The sequence below is a fragment of the Pectinophora gossypiella genome, chromosome 26 (assembly GCF_024362695.1).
Source record: "Pectinophora gossypiella chromosome 26, ilPecGoss1.1, whole genome shotgun sequence".
Classification (NCBI taxonomy): domain Eukaryota; kingdom Metazoa; phylum Arthropoda; class Insecta; order Lepidoptera; family Gelechiidae; genus Pectinophora; species Pectinophora gossypiella.
The window spans coordinates 3,003,022-3,027,886 of record NC_065429.1 but is presented as its reverse complement, the minus strand read 5'-3'; the positions used below and the strand labels follow the sequence as shown (position 1 = coordinate 3,027,886).

Below are 24,865 nucleotides of genomic sequence, written 5' to 3'. Positions count from 1 at the left end.
GTTTTTTTTTTAAAAAAGGCGCTTATTTGGTGTTCATATAAGGCGGAGATTAGTATAATTAGTAACTGTTTAGTAGAAATTTGGTATGATGTTATTGTCTTTTTTGTGTGGCGCCCTTTTATAATAAACTATTTCTATTCTATTCTAATTAAGTACCTTTATTGTGTTATGTATTCTTTGTAGGTACAAACAAGGCTATTAACTCGGCCCCACGGGAGACAGAGTTATCTTCTCTGCCCTCCACTGGGGTAATTCCTGTTCAGCGCGTCCTTGCCGAGGGGGCGGCTCGTACTTCAGTAGGCCGGAGTGAGATGGTGGTTGAGTTCGGATAGGGACCCAGACCTACGGAGTATAACATAGAACCCTTGCCCAGGGATACGGGTAAAGACCTCAACAGTTGCAGAGGCGGAGATGGGAGCCGTCGGTACGGCAATGCAGGACGGAAGGGGCGACTCACAGCGACTATAACCTGGAACCTGACAGAGGGCAGCAGTAACTGTGAGTACTTACTATTCATGGGCGGAAGACAGAAGTCCTAGTACGGCTTTGAAATAGACTACTCTGGTCGCCATCCCACTGGCATCTGACAGAGTATTGCGGGGCGGAAGGTAAGAGGGAAACCACTGCCCTATTTTTCCCTCAAAAAATAGCACCGACAAGAGCGTGGCTTTTAGTAATGATGATGAAGTAGGTACCAAAATCTTACATGGATATTTTATAGTATTTCAACAGGTTTTTTGAAGGGATCAGCAATTGGATTATCGACCTGCTCGAAGGGGTAATGAGGATGGTTCTGCCAGAATGATGGAAAAGTGTATCTTGTGTGGCTGTCAAAAGAGTTGATCTTATCAATTTCTTCTTTTTCCAATTTAAAATCGAAGATGTTGATGTTTTCTTCCAAGCGGTTCACTTTGGTTGTCTTGGGGACTGGCACAATGTTTCTATCCACCTGAAATATATAATTATAAATTTTTAATCCGGGTTCGAATCCTGGTGGGGACATAACCACCAAAATCCCTCTTATATGATCTATATTATTATTTTGACCATAGTCGTGAAATACATTCTCGATTATTAATTTTAACGACCTCCGTGGGCCAGTGGTTGAGCGTTGGGCTCACGACCCGAAGCCCCTGGGTTCGATTCGGGGACATATCACAAAAAATACTTTGTGATCCCTAGTTTGGTTAGGACATTACACGCTGATCACCTGATTGTCCGAAAGTAAGACGATCCGTGCTTCTGAAGACACGTTACTGACGTAAGTAGTCTTTACATGAGCCATGTTAGGGGCGTTTGGCGGCTCAATAGTAACCCTGACCTAGAATCACACGATACAATTTATTAATTTATCTGAAGCGCAGTTTTCACTAACACAGTTGGCTCGACCATTACAGACGGCGATACGGCTCACCTATCGCGTTGGTCCAACAGAAAGCTCGGTGAGGTGTGGGTACTTAGTTCATCTTGCGATGGATGGTCCTCGTGACTATCTATTATCTACTCAGCCTGTATCCATCCACTGCTGGGTATAGGCCTCCTCTCTTTCGCGCCATCCTTTCCGGTCCTGTGCAAGTCTCATCCATTGCTTTCCGGCATACCTCACAATGTCATCCGACCACCGGGCTGGTCCGCCTCGATATCGCATACCAGGCTTAGCCATCCTTTGTTTTCCTTGGCTTCGTGACTACCCCATTGGGATATAGGTACGTAGAGCCCATGTTGTTACTTACCAACCACCTGAGCACAATTTGAGGCGTAGTCTTTCCATACTTCTGGGCCATCTTGGTGAGGTCGGGGTCATCCATTTTGGGGCCGGGGAACTGCTGGCCATATCTCATCACCAGGGACCCGAAAGGACTGTATCCCATTACAACGATGCCCTCGGATCTTGCGAAGTCAACCAGGTCAGCCTGTATGATCTGTGGATGGACCTGACGGGAGAAAAAAGGAATTAATTTCATTAATTTCAAAGAACGTCGATTTTACTTCAATTGTTTGTTTTTTTCTTCACCTTTGATGGGTTTGCTCTTGGCCCCAGACTTGCCCGAAGGCATTGACGAGGCTTAAGACGGAGCTCGCCCAGAAGGTGCCTGTCCACTCTGCTTTTTAAATTAAACCTTTATTGGGCCTCTATTTTGTAAATGTTCTTTATACATTTAATAAACACCAACATTCTCCCTCAAGGAGTTTTGATTTTTTTATAAAGAACGTCTAGGGCCCTGTGCCGAGGTTTTTCTTGCAGCTTCTTTTCCTCAGCTATACAGGTTGTGAGAAGCTGCAGTAGTTTTAGCCGGATGAGACGTTCGTTATGTAAAAATTGAGGATTCAAAGTGTCACTATGTTACCTACTGAATAAAAATATTTTTAAAATTGAATTTGAGTGCAATAGAAATAAATTCAGTAAATCTTTATTTAAACATCTTATGCAAAAGATCTTTTAGCTATAAGTTAACTGTAAGTATTTTAAAACATAATAATTTGTTATTTAACAGATTCAAAATTGTTAATAGTGTAAGTAAGTATAATTTATTTTAAGAACATAAGTGGAATACTTAGCGTAAATACATACATATAAATAAGCGTTTAACAGCCTCCGTGGTCTAGTGGTTAGAGCGTTAGGCTCACGATCTGGAGGTCCGGGTTCGATTCCCGATGGGGACATTGTCGAAATCACTTTGTGAGACTGTCCTTTGTTTGGTAAGGACTTTTCAGGCTTGAATCACCTGATTGTCCGAAAAAGTAAGATGATTCCGTGCTTCGGAGGGCACGTTAAGCCGTTGGTCCCGGCTATTAGCCGTAAAAACACCTCCACCAACCCGCAGTGGAGCAGCGTGGTGGATTATGCTCCATACCCCCCTCCGGTTGATTGAGGGGAGGCCTGTGCCCAGCAGTGGGACGTATATAGGCAGTTTATGTAAATAAGCGTAAATTATGTTTTGTTTCGTATAAGTAGGTATAAAATCCAAACCATTGAAAGGGAGGTTGCGAGTCATTCCCAACACAAGTACTAAGTATTGTTACTTACTTACTGGGAAGTCTCGTCAACGAACTTTGTTATGTTTTTATGAATAATTAAACATTTTTTTTTATAAAATTACTATCTGTTCACCTCAATCTGCAAAGCAGCCGGCTTCACGGTTCCTTCCCTGATGATCCTCTGTAGCTGCTCCTTGTTGAAGTTGGACACTCCTATGGACTTGACCAGACCCAGGTTCTGGGCGTCCTCCATACCGCGCCACGTCTCCATGAAATCTACATCTGAATGCGTGTAGTCTTTCTAGAAAAGTAGGTACTTAAATACAATTTAGGAATTCCTTACCAACATTGACAAAAGAAATCTTTTATCTAAACAGTGCAGACATAGAATCATCATCACTAATTTAAAAGCTAAGCCTTTGGTCCCGGTTACTACTTACTAATGTAAGTATGTAGTCGTTACATGAGTCATGTCAGGGGCCTTTGGCGGCTCAATTATAACCCTGACACCAGGGTTAATGAGGTTGGTATTCACCTCACAACCCACACGATAAGAAGAAGATTTAAAGGTACGCTCTTGTCGGTGTAGCATTCTCCATGGTACTTTTTAGGGAAAAATAGGGCATTCAACAGACTGCACTTCGGGGAGTGTGCCCGCGATCTACACGAGCTCATTCCACCATCCCCCTTTTGTCTTCGGACTTCCAGACGTACGGCCGGGTTCCATCCCTATTAGTATCCCAACTATTCGCACAAAGCGCTTCGCATCGTTCTTCATTATGCGCACTTCTAGGGAGTGGAATTCTCTGCTGTCTTCTGTATTTCCGAATGCATATAACCCGGGTGCTTTCAAGGCCAGAGTGAACAGGCACCTTCTGGGCGAGCTCCATCTTAGGCCTCGTCAATGCCTTCGGGCAAATCATTTATTCAACAGCCACGCTCTTTTTTAGGGTAGTGCGGTTTCCCCTCTTGCCTTCCACTCCGCAGTACTCTGTTTGACGCAGTCATAGAATAAGGAATAAAATTAGACAATCATTGGTTTAGGCCTATGCTGGATTCGGACCTACGACTTCAAAGTGAGGCAAGCATTCCACCAACTGGGTCTTCTTCTATCGTGTGGGTTGTGAGGTGAATTACCAACCTCATCAACCCTGGTGTCAGGGTTACTATTGAGCCGCCAAAGGCCCCTGACATGACTCATATAACGACTACGTACATCAGTAAGTAGTAACCGGGACCAAAGGCTTGACGTGCCTTCCGAAGCACGGATCGACCAAACAACCAACCACCAACCAACCAACCAATCAACCAACCAACCAACTGGGTTACCACGGCTCAACTATGTTACCTTCATTTTTTTATTTATTTAAGTAAGTAATCGTTTATTGCAAACTTTACAGCTTATTACAGCTTAATATAATCTTAATTAAAGTTGCGATGTTCAAAATCTTATACTAGCCAATTACAAAGTCTGACAAATTAAATTTTATAAAGCGGAATATAGGTATTTTTGAATTTGAATTAACGTGCCTTCCGAATGGTCTACTTACGTTCAAACCGATGGGCCAATGCATCAAGTATAAGTCAATGTAGTTTAGTCCAAGTGCTTCCAAAGACTCCCTGATGGCTGTCATCACCTTCTCCCGTTTGTGGTGAGTGTTCCAGAGCTGAAAGAGTGGAAGTAAGTTCATTAAGTATACAACATCATGATTGTCTGGAAGAAATCGCTTTATTTTTATGTTTATGCCCTTTGTACTTATATGCCGTTTTGGAATAAAGTATTATTGATTGATTGATTGATTGAAAAAAAAAACAAAAAAAAAATAGATATCTGGCCATCTATTTTTGACCTGACTTAGTGTAGATTTGCCGCAGATGGCATTAACTACTTGGCCGGACAAATGGGGAGCGCTGAAGGCTCTCACCCGGTACAACGTTTAAGACAACAGGCCTGAGGGTGCCCAGTTGGGCGCGAACCTCGGCTCAGGGCGTCGTCTGAGAGGAAAAATATTTGAAAGAATTAATCGACCCTAGCAGGTCGATAGCGATAAGCGCTGAATGAGGGAAATCGTCGACCACGCCGGCGGGGTCGGTATCGGGGTCCTGAAGTGTTTGGTGTCGCGAGCTGATTGGCTGCCTCTATGGCTAGAGTAATCGGGTCGTCGGAATCGTATATAACGTCCTTTGGACGCCGATACTTTTCAGTACCGTCCCTAAGCGGGATGTATTCGGAAGCCGCAACTACCAGGGGATTTGGGTGGTGCGGAGCAGAATCGAAAAAACGTTTGGAAGCTAATTTGAGCCATTGGGCAATGGTTGGCAGACCTAGGTCGATGTTGCAGATTTTCATTGCGAAGGAACCACGGAACTCCCGTGGCTTTCCGCATGAAACGATTTTGTATTAGGTTTGAAACGATTTTGTATTAGATGGTATCTGCAGGAATTGGGGCTAATACTTGCCTTAGTAGTAACGAACACGTCACTCCTCTGTACAGTTCCGTCCTGTATTTTCATACTGATAGCTTCCCCTATAGTCTTCTCTGTCTTATAAACGGAGGCGGTGTCGAAGTGACGCCAACCGATGTCGATAGAGCGCGACAGAGTATCGCGCAGGTCTTTGGTCGGTTCAACTACACCATTCTGTAATTAAAAAAAAAACAACCCGACATTACATATTAAACATACATACATAAACTCACGCCCGTAATCCCTAATGGGGTGGGCAGAGCCACAGGTATTCAAAGACAACTTGCAGCCACTGTTGATACGATGTCGTAAGCTGGATATGATGAACCTTATGGTGATAAGGGATCAGCCTATCGCCCATAACATTAGTCCATCATGTTAGAGGACACAATCCCCCTGTCAGTTTTTACGACATGCCCGGGAAGACAAGCAGCTGAACGTGTTCTATGTTTTTATTTGCTCCCAGAACAACATAGAAAACATATTAAACTCGACTATTATCTCAATTAGAACTCCGTGGTCCAGTGGTTGAGCGTTGTGCTCACGATCCGGAGGTCCCGGGTTCGAATCCCGGTGGGGACAAATCACAAAAATCACTTTGTGATCCCTAGCTTGGTTAGGACATTACAGGCTGATCACCTGGTTGTCCAAAAAGTAAGATGATCAGTGCTTCGGAAGGCACGTTAAGCCGTTGGCCCCGGTTACTACTTACTGATGTAAGTAAGTAGTCGTTACATGAGCCACTTCATGCCTTTGGCGGCTTTTATAGTAAACCTGACACCAGGGTTGATGAGGTTGGTACTCCACCTCACAACCCACACGATAGAAGAAGATCTCAATTAGAATCTGAGGTTTCTTGCAAAGTACCTAATAAAGTAACTGGTTGCACTTAAGACCTCCTGGTTACATGTCGTTTCTGTAATAGACCAAAAACATCTACAAAAACATACACACTAATGGTTCTTAATTTCACCACTGTTTACAAGTAAATCGCTGGGCTCAGTGACTGCACTTTTGCTCTTTGATTGTACATCCAACACAAGATGAACTAAGTACCCACACTTCAACAAGATGTCTATTAGACTAACGAGATAGGTGGTGGGTGATTTAAAAAAAATCTAAATAAAAACACGACTGCTTAAAAAATATAAGTCAGCCTAACAAGGTACCCCACAGCTGGGCACAGGCTTCCTTTGAACGGGGACCAACGGCTTAACGTGCCCTCCTTAGCACGGAAATATGCCACTTTTTCGGAAAATCAAGGTGATTCTAGACTTATGATTTGCAAAATCAAATCAAAAAACAACCCGGACCTCTAGATTGTGAGCCCATCGCTCTAACCGGTACTTACCGCATCAAATCCTAAATATGTTCCCAAAGCAATGGCGGGCATTTCCCTGCCGTCATTCAGTTTCAACTTCGGGACCTCCACGCTACTCGCCATCTGTAACAGGTTATTTATTTATTTATTATAGAATTAATGGAGTAGACATGGACTAGACAGGGCCGAGTAAACAGAAGACAACTTTCACCCACTTGTCATAAGACCGAAGATGAAAACACTTTTGATGATTTTTCACGTGGATAATATAAACTTGTACTTATTAAAATAAAAAAAAATAACCTTATAATTATTCTTCGCGAGGTATCTATAACAAAATAAAAGAGAAACAAGATTTCGTGATGCAAGCTGTGAAGATTGTGTTGAAGGTTGAGCGTCTTGCGAGAAATTAAATTTTAGCGAAGTGAGGGTAGTTACACGGAGTTACACCCACAACAGGTTAGGAAAAAAATATTCGTGTGCATCAGGATGGCGGGTGTAGGTCTTCAAATGGCCTTGCTAAAGAATAAAAGCAAGCATATAAAGCATACATAACATAACATAAACTGCCTATATACGTCCCACTGCTGGGCACAGGCCTACCCTCAATCAACCGGAGGGGGTATGGAGCATACTCTACCACGCTGCTCCAATGCGGGTTGGTGGAGGTGTTTTTACGGCTAATAGCCGGGACCAACGGCTTAACATGCCCTCCGAAACACGGAATCATCTTACTTTTTCGGACAATCAGGTGATTCAAGCCTGAAAAGTCCTTACCAAACAAAGGACAGTCTCACAAAGCATACAAAGCATATATTTTTTTTATTTCAAATAACTCTATTCTCTGTGAGCTTTGAATATGTGAAAGTACATTGCTTGTATGGAATACCATTGTATTTAAGTCTATAAATTATGTAATACAAACTGGATTTAAAAAAAAAAGAAAAGAAAGGAAAACATGAAACAGTAGGACTAGGGCCCTGTGTGCTGGGAGGTTTTCTGGCCACGTCTTTCCCTCAGCGTTACAGATTCCGATGTGGTAGTAGTTTTACAGCTAGTTACATAATATGTAATTTAATTTTTTTGACGTTCAAAAAGCGCTAACTTTGTAAGCCAATTTTGAAAAATAAATATTTTTGAATTTGAATTTTTTTGAATCTTGTAAGTACATTGATATGGTAGTCATTCCACACTTACATAGTGAGTAATTGTCCAGATTCAAGAACACACAAACAAACGGTTATAGAGTTATTTGAAATAAAAAAATATAATGCTTTATATGCTTGCTTTTATTATACTCGCTCCTTGTTCGAGAGGTTTTTAACAGTGTAGTCTACGTCTTATGCTCCAGCATCGTCACAATTTTCAAAGCTCATATCCAAAGCTAAAAAAAAAAAGTTAGTTTCCCGCTTCCTGAACGCAGCTGTCAACTAATGTCATTACGGTTTTTGTGCACCGGTGCGTCACTTCGCCTCCGTAAATAAACTAATTGAAAACCAATATTTAATACAAAAACATGATTGATATAGTGCGAAAAATCTGTTACTTACATAATCAAGTGCTTTTTTCTATAAAAAAGCTAGAAACAGTACCAAAGAAAAAATGTGGATGACGACGAGCGTAAGTTCTTTTTGATAAAACAAAATGTGGATTAAACTGGTAAGTCTTAACATTATCCATCTACTAAAACAAGAGAAGATATAATTATGATCAATTCAATTTAATTCCTTTTATTGTCGAAAACAAATTACTTTTTTTGAGGTTATAATTTTATAATCCTAACATTCGAAGAAGTAACTTAAGTTGGTACTTATTACTAATAAAAGTAACTAGTTTTATTAACAGAAATAATAATAATATTAAAATTGTATCGTGTTCGTGTTATAACAGTGATTTAAAAGTTATACTTTATTCCGATGTTGATGTTGTTTAAATTCGCCTTATATAAGGCAGGCAAAGATCTGAGGACTATACAGTCTTGACTTTAGTAATTTAATATTCGAAAATCACGATCAAAATAAGCTTAAGCCTTGTCTTCAGTCCCTGATTGCCGCGTTTTTATTTTCATCTGTCAAAAAAAATAATTTTTTTTTTGTTTCTTTTTGTAATTCGTGTTCTTGGCTTATGTTGCGGTTGATAACTTACTATCAGCGAATGAAATGAGCAGTTTTATTATAAAACAAAGAGAACCAGTGAAATATAACCGCAGAATGGCATAGAAAAGTAAATAATTAACTCGGAAATAATTTGACAAGTTCAGATAATTAGATGACAGAAGCACTTCATGTTTACCCTGTTCATCAAGAAGTACCCATGACACAGTAGTACTCGATATCACAGAGGTCATCTACACCATTGGTAGACAAGATACATAACTTATTCAAGATAACACTTAAAACATTTAGAGAATTATAATTGGTTTACTACAGGATAACCATACTTAAAAATGATATTATATATATTATAACAGTACATAATCCCTTCTCACAGTCTCTGTTAAGTGGTGTTAATAATGTTATCTTCTCCGAATGATACTTACAATATAAGATGATGATAATATACCCTAACAATAAAAACAGAAAGAGTGTTAAGAGAGTACAGGCAAAAGATAGCCTAATTATAGTAAGCAATTTCTTCCAAATTACTCTAATCTTATTATAATTCAAGCTTCCAACGTAAGGGTGATGATTATTGGTACCAACCTAACCAACAAGAGAACACCACTTGGAGAGTCACCTAGTTAAGCACTAGTAGTGAACTGTCTGACTAGAGAATAGACAGACTATTTGTTTCCTTTTAGAGCTATCACAATAGAGGATAGACAATGGACTTGATGTATCAACCCTATTAACATAAAAATCAACCACTAAGACTAATGCAAAGCGCAAATATACCTATGCCTTATTTTAATACCTAGAGCTATCATTTAGCGGATGGACAGTGGACTTGATGGTACCAACTTAATGTACATAAAAGCTATCACTAGGAAGTTTGCCATTGCTAAGCGCTAATATACCTATTTTACATTTCCATACCTAGAGCTATCACTAAGAGGATAGACAATGGACTTAAAGGCACAATGCACATAAGAGCTACCATTAGAAAGGTCGCCATTGATAAGCGCTAATATACCTATTTGTCATTTCCATACCTAGAGTTATCACTTAGAGGATAGACAATATACTTGAAGGTATCAATGTAATGAACATAAGAGCTACCACTAGGAAGGTCGCCACTGACAAGCGCTAACATACCTATTTCTCATTTCCATACTTAGAGCTATCACTTAGAGGATAGACAATGGACTTGATGGTATCAACCTAATTAACAAAAGATCTACCACCAGGAAGGTCGCCATTGCCAAGCGCTAATATACCTATTTATCATTTCCATGCCTAGAGCTATCACTTAGAGGATAGACAATGGACTTGAAGGTATCAACACAATGAATGTAAGAGCTACCACTAAGAAAGTCGCCATTGACAAGCGCTAACATACCTATTTCTCATTTCCATACTTAGAGCTATCACTTAGAGGATAGACAATGGACTTGATGGTATGAACCCTATTAACATAAGAGCTACCACGATTATGGTCGGCATTGGCAAGCGCTATATACCTATTTCTCATTTCCATACTTAGAGCTATCACTTAGAGGATAGACAATGGACTTTATGGTATGAACCCTATTAATATAAGAGCTACCACGATTATGGTCGGCATTAGCAAGCGCTATATACCTATTTCTCATTTCCATACCTAGAGCTATCACTTAGAGGATAGACAATGGACTTGATGGTATCAACTCAAATAACATAAAGCTACCACTACAAGTATCGCCTTTTGCTAAACGCTAGTAGATAGCTAAAACATAGACCAACTATTTTTTATACTTTTATTTCCATGTTTGGTGTGTCACTTGAGGAATCGAAGATAAACCATTGAATTGTCGGGGCTTACCTACCCATGTTGAAACTCAAGATTAGACTAATGCTGAGAAACAATAGACTATTATGTCAAATTGATTATTATAAAATAATGAGAGTACAAATTCTGAAGAAATAACCGACAATTCAAAACCTAAAAGCCTCTGTTCTATTGATCAACCTCATCATCACAGGCCTTTACATCTTTATCAGATGATTCAACTGTGCTAGAAATCAAAGTATTAATAGTATGTAATGTCAGAGATTACTTTCAAAAGAGATAACTGTACACAAGACATGGTTAGAGAATACTGCTATTAAATTATTTCAACCAACATCATAAAATTCAAATAGCACATAAATAATAATGAATAACATTGCCCGAAGAGTGAGTAAACGAGATAGCAACAGGATCTGTGGAACAGAGACAACAGTATCAGCAGGCAGCCCCACAGCCAACAGCATGAACAGAAAGCCCACAAGGAACAGTATCAGCAGGCCGCCCCACAGCCAGCAATAAAAGCAGTGATGCAACCAGTCATGATCAGCAGTGCCATAACCAGCAGTACCAGCAGCCCTACAGCCAGCAGTAGTAGCAGAGCTACAACCAGATGTATTAGCAGTCTCACAGCCATTAGTATCAACAGTGGCCCAGGCAGCAAGGCCGTTTAAGAATAGTACCTCATGAGGAGGAAGAATTCCCTATAAAGTTATAATGGGAAAATTTGCACAAGCAAATATACCTACCTTTATGATATTTACTTTTTCAAAATTCTGGTAAAATTAATTCCGAATGTCTATCACTAAAAGTTTTAGCATTATCATTAAGACATGAGATTCAAATCCTGTCTTTGTTAATCAGGAATAACAATACTAATCTCAGTATAAATTGAGGTACCTACCTGATAATATTATAACTTCAATGAAAATTTCCTTCAAGTATTACATTCGAAATTGTAAAATATTGATACCTAGTTCGGTTAGATAGAATAGTTGCTCTTTTTATTATTAACTCATAGGTGAAAAGGAAGGAAAAATAGCTCATTATTAACATATAACTTACATCACCATTAGCGTTTTCTCTAAATTATGTTGTTGTAGATTTATTATGTTGTTGCTGATCAGCCCAAAACACAGTTTACAATTAATATAAAAATTACAACAATAATGTCCCTCCACTTAATCAATCGGAACCAAACTGCAGTGGAGAAGTAACAATAATATTTTCGTGATAAATATATGTTTATCCAATTTTTCCAGTAAATAATAGGACGTTACTATTACTGTCCTAAAAACAAATTCAATAATTATTACACTAAAGAGATAGCTGCGTAAACAATGTTACGTGTGTTAATGTGTTGTGTGTACGTTGTTCTATCATCTGATTGGTGGGTGAAAGGTTGCATAGAGGAATAGGAAAAAATTCCACAACAAGTTATATTTATTATTACCACATAAAAAATTATACTAAATGTTATTACCAAGCCCATATGGTCGATATTAGGTAATACACAATAACGTGGGCTCAGGTAATCTATTTTAATAAAAACAAAATCTTAATTATTCCGAAGATAATTATCACACAAGTACATAATGTAAATGCACTTCCCCTCTTTATACTTTCAGCCTCATTTAACAATATCTTATAATAAAGAGGAAAGTTTAGTTCAGTGGTTCTGAATATTTTAATGAAAAAGGTCATTTGAATAAATGTATCGAAATTCTTACTTGCACTTATATTTGTATTTTCTCTAATCAATTTGACATGTATAAAAGAAACAACATATTATTACACAGTTTACAAATATATTTATTACAATACCAGTTTTAAATAACATTATAACAAAATCAACACTTACATTAATATTTCAGTTTATTTTTACCCAAAACCTAGTGCAAGATGTAGTTGACTCCTGGGCGGTCGAAGAGCAAATAGGCCCCTGCCGGCCATAACTGCCACTAATAAAACCTCGTATTCGCGCCTAAACGAGATACCTGTCACTTACGGCAGATGGCACCACTGTTTTCCGTTTTCTTCTTTTTAAAATAATGATTTGATACGTCCCCAGTGTTGCCATTTGCCGTGGGCGACAACACATGTTGTCTTAGGATTCATTTAACTACTCAATGTCGACAACAATTGCCAACTTAGCACAGGATGTTACAATCAATCTTGTGTCTGGGTGCCCTCGTCATTACCCGTTCTTCTTTATGTATTTCTTCTTCTTTTATGTATGTAAACAAATAATGTGTAACTTTGATAATTATTGTAGCCCTTGGTGTGCCAATGAAAAATGAGTGTTATACTATATGATGAAGTCTCACAGTCCTTTCGACTATAACTATCGTTGTTGTTCAAGAGTTCGGAAATGTGCTCTATGGTGAGGTCCCTGTGAGGCTCTTATAGCCAATCTTGATGTTGAGCTCCATCAGAAATTTGTTCTTGTGTAGTTCTTTTGTTGTGAAATTGATAGTAATGTGAAATAGGTATTTAATGTACTTGCTCAACTTCAACTTTATTATTTAGAACTATGTATCTATTCTAGTACAGTATAGTATAACCATATATAACATACATAATATCGATTCCATTCTTGAGAACTGGTGAAACTTGTTTAGCGAACAGTTATTATTCTTATTGTTTTTTACATGATAATATCAAAACGTTTGGTGGAACGCCGCGCTGAGTTTATCAGGAGACGGCTGTGCCTCTGACTGCCTTTATTGGGATTAAAGTCATGGGCAGCTTAATTAGCTTTTGTGATAACAATGTATGTACTTTATTCATTAATGAATAATCATATTATTGGTAAGTACTCGTTTCAATTTAAATGTTTCATTCCCAACTAAACTTTGAACATCTACACTGTTAAAAACCTCTCGAACAAGGAGCGAGAATAATTATGAGATTAAACGAACTTACCTGTAAGTGAAGTTCTATCTCAATTATACGAAGCTCCTTGTTCGAGAGGACTCCCTCCCTTCAATTTTAATATCCCGCCCTAAAGCTTCCACAGGTGATGGAGTTGTCCATGAAACATGCTTTAAGCATAATGACATTAGTTGACAGCTGCGTTCAGGAAGCGGGAAACTAACTTTTTTTTTTTAGCTTTGGATATGAGCTTTGAAAATTGTGACGATGCTGGAGCATAAGACGTAGACTACACTGTTAAAAACCTCTCGAACAAGGAGCTTCGTATAATTGAGATAGAACTTCACTTACAGGTAAGTTCGTTTAATCTCATAATTCTATAGCAAGGCCATTTGAAGACCTACACTCGCCATCTTGATGCACACAAATATTCGTGTCCGTGAGAATCGCCCGACACTCGTATTTTGTCGGTATATTATAATTGTTACTTAAGTAAGTACCCACATTTAAATAATAGTCGCGCGCGCCAATCATTTCGTGGTCGCGCCGCGGTCGCTGCAACGCGGCCGAAACATCGGCAATAAGTAGCAAGTTTTCTTTTTTTTTAAACGTTTTTTCGTCTGTCCGTTTCTCTGTCAGAGGGTCTCAAAGTTCAACATTTAAAAGCCTTTTAATCATCAAAATCGAACGTTCATTCAGTGGCGGCCGTAGGGGCGTCCGAAGGACGTAATATACGATCCCGACGACCCGATTACTCTAGCCATAGAGGCGGCCAATGAGCCCGCGACACCAAACACTTCAGGACCCCGATACCGACCCCGCCGGCGTGGTCGACGATTTCCCTCATTCAGCGCTTAGCGCTATCGACCCACTAGGGTCGATTAATCCTTTCCAATATTCTTCCTCTCAGACGACGCCCTGAGCCCAGGAACGCGCCCAACTGGGCACCCTCAGGCCTGTTGTCTTAAACGTTGTACCGGGCCTTCAGCGCTCCCCATGTGTCCGGCCAAGTAGTTAATGCCATCTGCGGCAAAAAAAAAAGGCGCCCGTAGGGCGACGCGACCGCACCAGACGACGTAATAAGGGGTGGGGGGGATCAACCAAGACTGATCTACCTCTTGGTTGGATTGCGGCCACATAAAACTCATACCAGGTGCCCGTATACAACATTTTAAAGAGACTTAAACAAGCAACACTTATTAATGGAACACGCTGCTCGAACAGGGTCCACATAATACCAGCGTCGTGATTCACGCCGCGACTTATTGTGCTGAGCGAGGCCCTTTTATCTCCGGACGTCCACCACCTTTTTTTTGTTGACGTGACTTACTGTAGATTTGCCGCAGATGGCATTAACTACTTGGCCGGACAAATGGGGAGCGCTGAAGGCTCTCACTCGGTACAACGTTTAAGACAACAAGCCTGAGGGTGACCAGTTGTCCACCACCACCTTATGATCATTTCGTCGGACATCGGACTTGCTTTTTTGTAATTGTTTTGTGGAAATTTGATAGGATGTTACTGTCTTGTGTTTGTGTGTAAACTATTTCTATTGTATTCTTCTATTCTAAATTTCGGTGGCCGTAAACTAATCGAAAAATTTTGTAATCTAAGGGGTTGAGGGGTGCCACTTTGAGGTCTTACTCCACCTAAATATTTTGCTAGGGTCGCCACTGCCTTCATTGGCTCCACTAACAGGAAATTACATTTTGCAATTCATTATTTTTTGATTTTATATAATCTACTCGTAATTCGATATAATTGTGTCAGTACTTATTGTCAATTTAGTAAAATAAATCTATTAATAATATTATTCACATACCTAATCGACTCGTAAATACTAAAGAGAAGGTACTTGATGTGAAGTGGCGCGAATGACGTATTTTTCTAGGCTACTTTCCTCATAAAGATATAGATGGCGCTGTAAAGATGTTCCTTCGCCTAACCTTCTAATTTCATGGATAAGAGACAATATGAATCTTTTATCTTTGTTTTTGGGTATAAATGATGACCCTTTTTATTACGCCCAGGCGCAATTGACTTATGCTGAGCGAGGTCCTTTTATTCCGGACGCCACCGCAGATGGTCGGAACGAATTGCAAATAAAATCGCAGACGATTTTTTTTTTCTGTGTACTTATTGATTTCCGTGTGGTTTCTGTCCTGTGTTAAATGTAATGTACCTGTCTGTCTGTGTCTGTGGTGTCCGGGAATAATGTTTCTTTCTTTCTTTCTTTCTTTCAATTACATCTTCCACCCATTATAGAGTATTCTGATCAAACTATTCTGATCAAAATAAAGAGAAGCATAGGTTAGGTAGCAACATAATTCTATACATAATCTGAGCCTAATATCAGGCAACAATTATTTTTATAAGTATATTGCTTCTGCCATTACATTGTATTTTTGAATAATTATGTACCCGAGTAATGGGAAAATTTGTTATTATCAAATCTCGACAACGCCACCTATATTATTTTTGGAGAACGTTTATACATATAAAGTCCTTCATAACATAACATAAACAGCCTATATACGCCCCACTGCTGGGCACAGGCCTCCCCTCAATCAACCGGAGGGGGTATGGAGCATACTCCACCACGCTGCTCCAATGCGGGTTGGTGGAGGTGTTTTTTTACGGCTAATAGCCGGGACCAACGGCTTAACGTGCCATCCGAAGCACGGAATCATCTTACTTTTCGGACAATCAGGTGATTCAAGCCTGAAAAGTCCTTACCAAACGAAGGACAGTCTCACAAAGTGATTTCGACTATGTCCCCATCGGGAATCGAACCCGGACTTCCAGATCGTGAGCCTAACGCTCTAACCACTAGACCACCGAGGCTGTTAATCTATATATATATACTTAACTGCTGAATGAGGGAAATCTTCGACCACGCTGGCGGGGTGGGTAATATTCATACAATGCACTACTTACTACGTTATGTTTTTTTTTATTTCTAATATGTACTTAGAAACATTGCGATAAGGCAATACCTAATAAGTAATTAATGCAAAGAAAGAGAAATGGGTTAATTACAAATTAAATAAATATGATAACATAAAATCAATACCTCTACATAATTATAATAAGTAGGTACTTAATTAGTACCTAATACTACTACACTTTATCTAGGTAAGTACTATATTTGTGTAATGACTTAGGAGCTAATCAAATCAACCTTCATCGTAGGAATATCAACTATTTTTTTTTTACTTTACTTATTGTAGATTTGCCGCAGATGGCAATAACTACTTGGTCGGACAGATGGGGAGCGCTGAGATCTCTCACCAAACAAAATTTAAGACAACAGGCCTGAGGATGTCCAGTTGGGCGCGAACCTCGGCTCAGGGCGTCGTCTGATAGGAAGAATATTTGAAAGAATTAGTCGACCCTAGTGGGTCGATAGCGATAAGCGCTGAATGAGGGAAATCGTCGACCACGCCGGCGGGGTCGGTATTGGGGTTCTGAAGTGTTTGGTATCGCGAGCTGATTGGCTGCCTCTATGGCTAGAGGAATCTACTATTTTTTATGTTGTTTTCTACTCACCTTCCTGGGTTAAAAACTGGATAGGTATTTATGTTATTTAGAAGATATGAATGCATGGGATTAACTGTCTGAGAACTGATATTAGGCAGCTAAATTACTCAATTGTATACCAATATTTTATGTTTATTTTTATTTTTTTAAAGAACGTCTAGCGCCCTGTGCCGAGGTTTTTCTTGCAGCTTCTTGTCCCCGGCTATACAGGTTGTGAGAAGCTGCAGTAGTTTTAGGCGGATGAGACGTTCGTTATGTAAAAATTGACGATTCAAAGTGTAACTATGTTACCTACTGAATAAATATATTTTTGAATTTGAATTTATTAGGTAACATTTTTATACAAACTTACTATAACGGCAAACAAACAAGATGTTTTTTGACGTGACTTATTGCAGATTTTCCGCAAATGGGTACTTACATACATACATACATAAACTCACACCTATTTCCCACCGAGGCAAGCAGAGACTTAATTCCATTTGCTTCGATCCTTACACACTTCTCTTGCTTCCTCCACATTCATCAATCGCTTCATACACGCACGCCGGTTCAGAGTAGATCGTACTAAACCGTTTCTAAGGACATCTCCAATTTGGTACTTACTACGGAACAAACAAGCAAGCAAGCTTCAGAGGCTACAAAAGATCGCGAGGATTGGAAACCTGTTATTCGAGCCCTACATCCCAACGGGGATAAAGGATTAGAAGAAATAGATGTGACGGTCTTACCCCAACAGCAACAGCCAACACAACACAACCGATCACCCTCATGGCTTTTGAAATAATAAAAACCAGACACGGCGAGCGTTGATCTTTATGTCTTAGTAAGGACGTGAACACACCTAGCGACTGTTACGCAGACGTTCGCGAGCGCTCGGTGAACAAGATAGATAGATAGGTAGATAGATAAAATACTTTATTGAGCACAATGGACACAAAATACAGAGATAAGGACAACATATACAGAAAAGCACAACAGGCGATTTTACAAGGTTTTTTTTTTGACGTGAGTTATTGTTGATTTGCCGCAGATGGCATTAACTACTTGACCGGACAAATGGGGAGCGATGAAGGCTCTCGCGCGAACCTCGGCTCAGGGCGTCGTCTGAGAGGAAAAATATTGAAAGAATTAATCGATCCTAGTGGGTCGATAGCGATAAGCACTGTTTGAGGGAAATCGTCGACCACGCCGGCGGGATCGGTATCCGGGTCCTGAAGTGTTTGGTGTCGCGAGCTGATTGGCTGCCTCTATGGCTAGACAAATCGGGTCGTCGGGATTGTATATTACGTCCTTCGGAAATTTTACAAGGGACACCTACATAAGTGCTCGTAATCCCAAACAAGTAGTTGATTAGACAGCTTGCAGCAAGCAGCAAGTTGACAGCACACGTCAAACGGTTTGCATACTAGCAAGACGCGTGTTTGATTCGCCCGGGTTATTCATTCATTAACTCATTCTTCCTAAAATTAAGAGCTGTCGATCGTCCGTCTCTTTCCTAGTAAATTACATAGAATTATTAGTCAAACTCGGAGGGGTATAAAATTATTAAAAAAATCCCAAAAATGTGCAATTATTCGTCGTAAAAGAATAGAACTTTTGAAACATATTGCTGATTTAAAACAATCTCTAGTAACAGTAAATTGTGAAAATTACTCAAACAAATCACAAATTCAGAAACTTAAGTCGGAAATTAAATTGTTGACTCATAGGTATGATTGTAGCCAAAGTCAACTAAACCAGTTATCATTAGAAACGGCAGATTTATTAAATCAGATTAGACACAGCACCCAATTGCTTGAGGTGTTAACTGACGAGTGTACCACAGCCTGCCCAGTAGTGCACGATCTTCCCACGTCTGTTCCGACCAGAACAGATGTTGAATCCGTGGAATATGTGAGTGCGGTGGCACAGGTTGGCGGCCGGGGCAGCCGGCGGGGGGGGCGGCGAGGCAGGAGACGCGCGCGCTCGCAGCGCCCCGGACCCGAGGCGCCCGCGCCGTCTCCTCCCGCCGCGCGCTTGCCCTCCCCCACCGCCGCACCGCACCCGGCCACACACCAGAGCGCGCCCGCGCCGACTGACTGCCGTGTGCCACCGTCGCGGCCGCCGCCGTCGCCGCCGCCGCACAACATTAATGTTTTCAGACGAGATGGGCAAATCTTTAGGCTCTTTAATTACTCAGTGTTCGAGTAAAAAAGTAATAAATAATTGCTACGTAAATTTGAATTTCAAGGAAATCGTAAACAAAATTGCTTTAGATCAATTAGATGACTGCACCACTGTTGTCATTATGGTGGGCAACCATGCGCATTTAAAGAGGTCAGATGCGAATGATTGTATGGGCAAAATTTTTAATCTTCAAAATAAGTCAAAATGTAAATTTGTAATTAGCGCTTTTCCTTATTGTAACAACTTAACCAGCGCACATAACGAATGTATTCACAGGATGAATCAATATTTTTACAATTTGACATACCGTCATAGTGACGTATTATTTTTTGACATTAATAAATTTAGTCCTAATTTTATATTGACACAAGATAGCTTGTATCTATCGATGTATTTTAAACGTAAGTTAGCTACTATAGTAGCTTTTTCTATTCAACATTCGTTGACTAATGTTAGTAATGTTACTAACGTACCTCTTTTAGATTTAAAAAACTAGTTAGTTCGACAAAAGATACTCCTAACGCTGACATTGTCATTGGACAAAACAAGGTGGGAGTTTCTGGCAAAAAATTGACAAAGGATAAACAAAGGACTTTTAATATTTTTCATCAAAATATTCAAGGTTTCTCCAGCAAATTAGCAATGGTTGAATTGTTTTTAGAAAAAACCAAATTTGACGTAGTCTGCCTAACAGAACACTTTCAAAAGGAATACCAGATGTTATGTAACTACGAGAACTACCATATTGTGAGTGCTTTCAATCGAGAGACGGCTAGCTGTGGAGGTTCATTGATTTTGTTAAGGAAACATTATAAATATAAGGAACGTAAAGACATAGCTCGACTGTCGGTTGAAAGACACATTGAGTTATCCTGTGTTGAGCTGGATAAGTATATAGTAGTATGCGCATACAGCCCCCCCACCAGTTCTTTTAAAACTTTACGCGAAGTCTTGGAGGATGTTCTACGAATTATTTGCAAGTGTAAGAAATGTGTAATTGTATGTGGGGATTTCAATATAGACATTTTAAAAAGTGATAGTCACAGTGTTGAGTTTGTGGGCCTTTTTAAATCATTTAATTTGGATCACGTATTTTTTGAGCCGACTAGAATAACAGATACATCGGCCACCTGTATTGATAACGTATTTTGTAATTGCCCATATCTGCAGAAGTCGATAGTGAAATCGCTCAAGTCAGATCACTTTGGGCAAAGTGTAATCTATACTGTCACAGAACAGTTACAGAGTTTTACAGTAGTAAGCCGACCTATCACAATTCGTAGAGTAGACAGATTCATTGAAGCTCTGACTTTAAAATTAGATCTATTTAATTGTGAACACGATGACCCAAACAAGTTATTTATCCGATTATTTTCTATTGTCAGTCAGGAATATAACCAATTATTTACTAAGATTTCTAAAGTTATACGCCCCGGGTTTAAGTTCAGTGACTGGGCTACTAAAGGCATCAGAAAGAGTCGAGATTTGCTTTTTGATTTGTATGGAGAGAGAACTATAAAGCAGGATGATGAATTCAAGAATTACATTAGAAAATATTCTGAACTTTTCAAAGCTGTTTGCGCTAAAGCTAAATCGAATTTTTTGACGAACAAGATTAAAAGCGCAGATAATAAAACTAAAACTACATGGTCAGTGATTAATATTGAAACTTGTAAAGCAAAACCCCGAGATAATGAATTTGTGCTTAACACACCTCGTGGTCTTACTAAGTCTGATGCAGAAGTTGCGCAAGAATTTTTAGATTACTTTAGTAATATTCCAATTGAAACTACAAAATCTCTTAACTCTTCTTCGCTACTTTCAGCTCAGATACTTAAGAAAAATGTGCCTCTCTGTGAATTAGAATTTAAATTTAAGTATATAACTCCGCACACTATTGTAAAAACCTTTAGAGAAATCAAAGTAAAAAAAACAGAGGACTTGTTTGGGATGAGTGTGAAAGCCTTTACAGCCGTCATTGATACACTAGCTCCATATCTAGCTGTTACTTTCAATATGTGTGTTGACAAGGGTATGTTTCCTGATTTGATGAAGCAAAGTAAAATTGTACCGTTATATAAATCCGGTGACAAAAAAGATCCTGGAAATTATAGACCTGTTGCTATATTACCCGTTTTTAGTAAAATTTTCGAAAAAATTGTACTGCATCAATTGCTCTTACATTTTAACCAAACTAAGGTGCTACACGAGCAACAGTTTGGTTTCACAAAGGGTCGTTCGACAAGTGACGCGGGAGTTGCTCTCATGAGACATATCTTCGCAGCCTGGGAGCAACGCCAAGATGCTATAGGAGTTTTTTGCGACCTCTCAAAAGCTTTTGACTGTGTGGATCATGAAACTTTGCTTCTCAAATTAGAACACTACGGTATTAAAAGTAAAGAATTGGAATTTATGCGATCTTATTTGTCTGGTAGATCACAAAAGGTTCAAATAAATAATACAGAATCTTTCGGCTCTGAAGTCAAGATAGGTGTTCCGCAGGGCTCCATTCTCGGGCCATTTTTGTTTTTAGTTTATGTTAATGACTTGGCCCATATGGTGGAGGGTCAGAACTTGTCAAATATCGTACTTTTTGCGGACGATACTTCCCTTATTTTTAAAACAGACAGACGAAAGCCCAACAATGACCATATAAATCACGCCCTTTGCCAGATCCACCACTGGTTTACAATAAATAACCTAGTTTTGAATGGAAAGAAAACAAAATGTATTAAATTCAGTTTACCTAACGTAAATTCTGCTGATTGTGATATACTTCTAAATAACCAGAAACTAGACTTTGTTAAAAATACAGTTTTTCTGGGATTAAATATTGATGATAGACTCAAATGGGACACACATATTAAATCATTATCAGGTAGACTTAGCTCAGCTGCATTTGCAGTCAAAAGGATTAGAGAACTGACTGACGTGACGACTGCAAGATTGGTATATTTTAGCTACTTCCATAGTATTATGTCGTATGGTATTTTGCTTTGGGGTAGAGCAGCTGATATTGAAACCGTTTTCATTCTACAAAAAAGGGCAATCAGATCTATCTACAAACTGAGATGCCGCGATTCTCTCAGAGAATTTTTGTAAAGAGATTTCCATTATGACTGTACCTTGTCAATACATATATATGAACATTATGTATGTTAGGAAAAATTTACACTTATATTTAAGAAACTGTGATAAGCACAAATACAACCTAAGGAATAAGAACAAATTAGCAGTTCCTAGTTCCAGACTATCCAAAATTAGCACATCATTTGTAGCGCTGTGTGTGCGATACTATAATAAGATACCAGAAGATGTACTAGGCCTTTCGGGAAATATGTTTAAGAATGTTATAAAAACTACTTTAATCAGTAAAGCTTATTATAAAGTAGGAGACTATCTTAAAGATAATAATATTAAATGGATTACTTCAGCTCAACACAAAAAAGACAAGAATGATTGCAATAAAAACTTGGCCCTAAAATACTGAATTTGAAATAACTTTGTAAGTGGATTAAAAAGGATTGTGAAACACTTGATGATATTTGAACAGTAGAGTACTTTTTCTTTTTATATCCAGGCGGAGGATTTTTGAGCTTCTTTTTATAAGTGGTGCATGCTCGCCTCGAAATGTTCGTGTACGCGGTGGCGTCCGGAAGTCGGGTCGCACCTTTCCCTCAAAAATGTGCGAAGGGAGCGATGGCTGGCTTTCGCGTCAACTCGTGATCGGGTGCTGCGTATGTGGACAGGCCTGCTTCTGACAGGGAGCTCATAAAACACTGTTTCTGTGATAAAGTCACATAAACTCTTTATGTTTCACTTTCCTTCCACCGACTGTAATTGGAATACCATTGTATTTAAGTCTATAAATTATGTAATACAAACTGGATTAAAAGAAAAGAAAGGAAAACATGAAACAGTAGGACTAGGGCCCTGTGCTGGGAGGTTTTCTGGCCACGTCTTTCCCTCAGCGTTACAGATTCCGATGTGGTAGTAGTTTTACAGCTAGTTACATAATATGTAATTTAATTATGTCTGACGTTCAAAAAGCGCTAACTTTGTAAGCCAATTTTGAAAAATAAATATTTTTGAATTTTGAATTTTTTTTTTCCTTTTTGGCGGATAAGATAATGACAGGTATAACTTAAAGTAAAATTAGGAATGTCTGCAGGAGTCGGTGTTTTACGGCATATGGGGCATATAGGGTATGTTTATTCTTTATTATTTCTTATTAAAGAAAACATCACGCAATGCGCAAGAACCCTAATGTTATAGTTATCTTTTTAATAAAAAATATTGTAACATGATAAAGTTGTGGGTTGTCTGTATACTACGACGCACCGTATTACTAATAAAAATAACTCTTTTTTTTGTTTATAGGTATAGATACGTGTGTACTGTGTCTAGTGATAGTTGAGCTATGTTTTTTTTACACTCACATAGACATATCATACATAAACTCTTGCCTATTTCCCGCCGGGGTAAGCAGAGACTATGGAATTCGATTTGCTTCGACCCCACACTTGTCTGGCTTCCTCTACATTCATCAACCGTTTTATACACGTACGCCGCCGCCGGTTCAGAGTAGACCGTATTGAACCTTTTCTAAGGACATCTCCAATTTGGTCAATGTACGTACTTCAGTCTGCCTGTGTGAAGAAAAGTTTGAAGATATGTTTTTTTTACATAATACACAGAGGATACACCAGCTTTCTTCTCAAACGGGGAGCGCCGTTTCGATCCCCGGTACTTCCGCCAATGAGTTATTTACTTACCTATTAATTTATCTTTAACACGTTCACTGTGTATGAACCACATATGGGACAATAAATTTGAAACTTATACGTGCATGTCCCATATGTGGGGCACATCTTTTCTTGCATAGTGTGTCCATGTACGTACATTTTATCGTAATATACCATTGCACGTGAGGGGTTGATGTTTAATTTTCAGTTACACAGTGAACGTGTTAAGTCATAGAATTACTTATTCTATATATATATAATAATACAGTTTTCACTAACTAACAAACATTTCAGCATATATTATATACGTCCCACTGCTGGGCGCGGGCCTACTCTCAATCAAGCGGAGGGGGTATGGAGCATACTCCACCACGCTGCTCCAATGCGGGTTGGTGGAGGTGTTTTTACGGCTAATAGCCGGGACCAACGGCTTAACGTGCCCTCCGAAGCACGGAATCATCTTACCTTTTCGGACAATCAGGTGATTCAAGCCTGACAAGTCCTTACCAAACAAAGGACAGTCTCACAAAGTGATTTCGACAATGTCCCCATCGGGAATCGAACCCGGACCTCCAGATGGTGAGCCTAACGCTCTAACCACAAATAAAACGCGTATTAAAAATAGACGCATTCATATACTTAAGTCTAAAAAGATGTTGGGCCTGATCGTAATAAATTATCTATTCCAATCCTCGAACAGGATTCAAATTTTTATCTCCAGACGACGGGAGCAAGGGTTGTTCTAAAAATAAAATAAAAATAAAAACGGTCAAGTGTGTATCGGATATTTTATTTTGGGTTCATTTAAGGTTGTAAATACTTACATATCTCGTTGGTCCAACAGAAA

The 24,865-nt window shown here is 39.2% G+C and overlaps 2 protein-coding genes across 3 annotated transcripts in view; both read right to left on the bottom strand.

Annotated features, from left to right (window-relative positions):
• Positions 1-17,867, bottom strand: part of LOC126378478 (aldo-keto reductase AKR2E4-like) — a 117,818-nt gene extending 99,951 nt beyond the window's left edge. Inside the window, exons 1-7 of one of the 2 annotated variants that reach the window (XM_050026878.1) lie at positions 17,836-17,867; positions 6,797-6,889; positions 5,440-5,619; positions 4,530-4,646; positions 3,113-3,280; positions 1,734-1,934; positions 680-949 (exon numbers count right to left, since the gene is read on the bottom strand). In XM_050026878.1, the coding sequence (XP_049882835.1) occupies positions 716-949; positions 1,734-1,934; positions 3,113-3,280; positions 4,530-4,646; positions 5,440-5,619; positions 6,797-6,889 (993 nt within the window). In that variant the 5' untranslated portion in view covers positions 17,836-17,867 and the 3' untranslated portion in view covers positions 680-715. Of the gene's footprint in view, positions 1-679; positions 950-1,733; positions 1,935-3,112; positions 3,281-4,529; positions 4,647-5,439; positions 5,620-6,796; positions 6,890-7,069; positions 7,154-17,835 lie in introns of those variants that run through there. The other variant, XM_050026877.1, reaches the window with a different exon arrangement.
• LOC126378393 (uncharacterized) overlaps positions 1-24,865 on the bottom strand; it is a 263,924-nt gene that overhangs the window by 91,169 nt on the left and 147,890 nt on the right. The window lies entirely within an intron of this gene.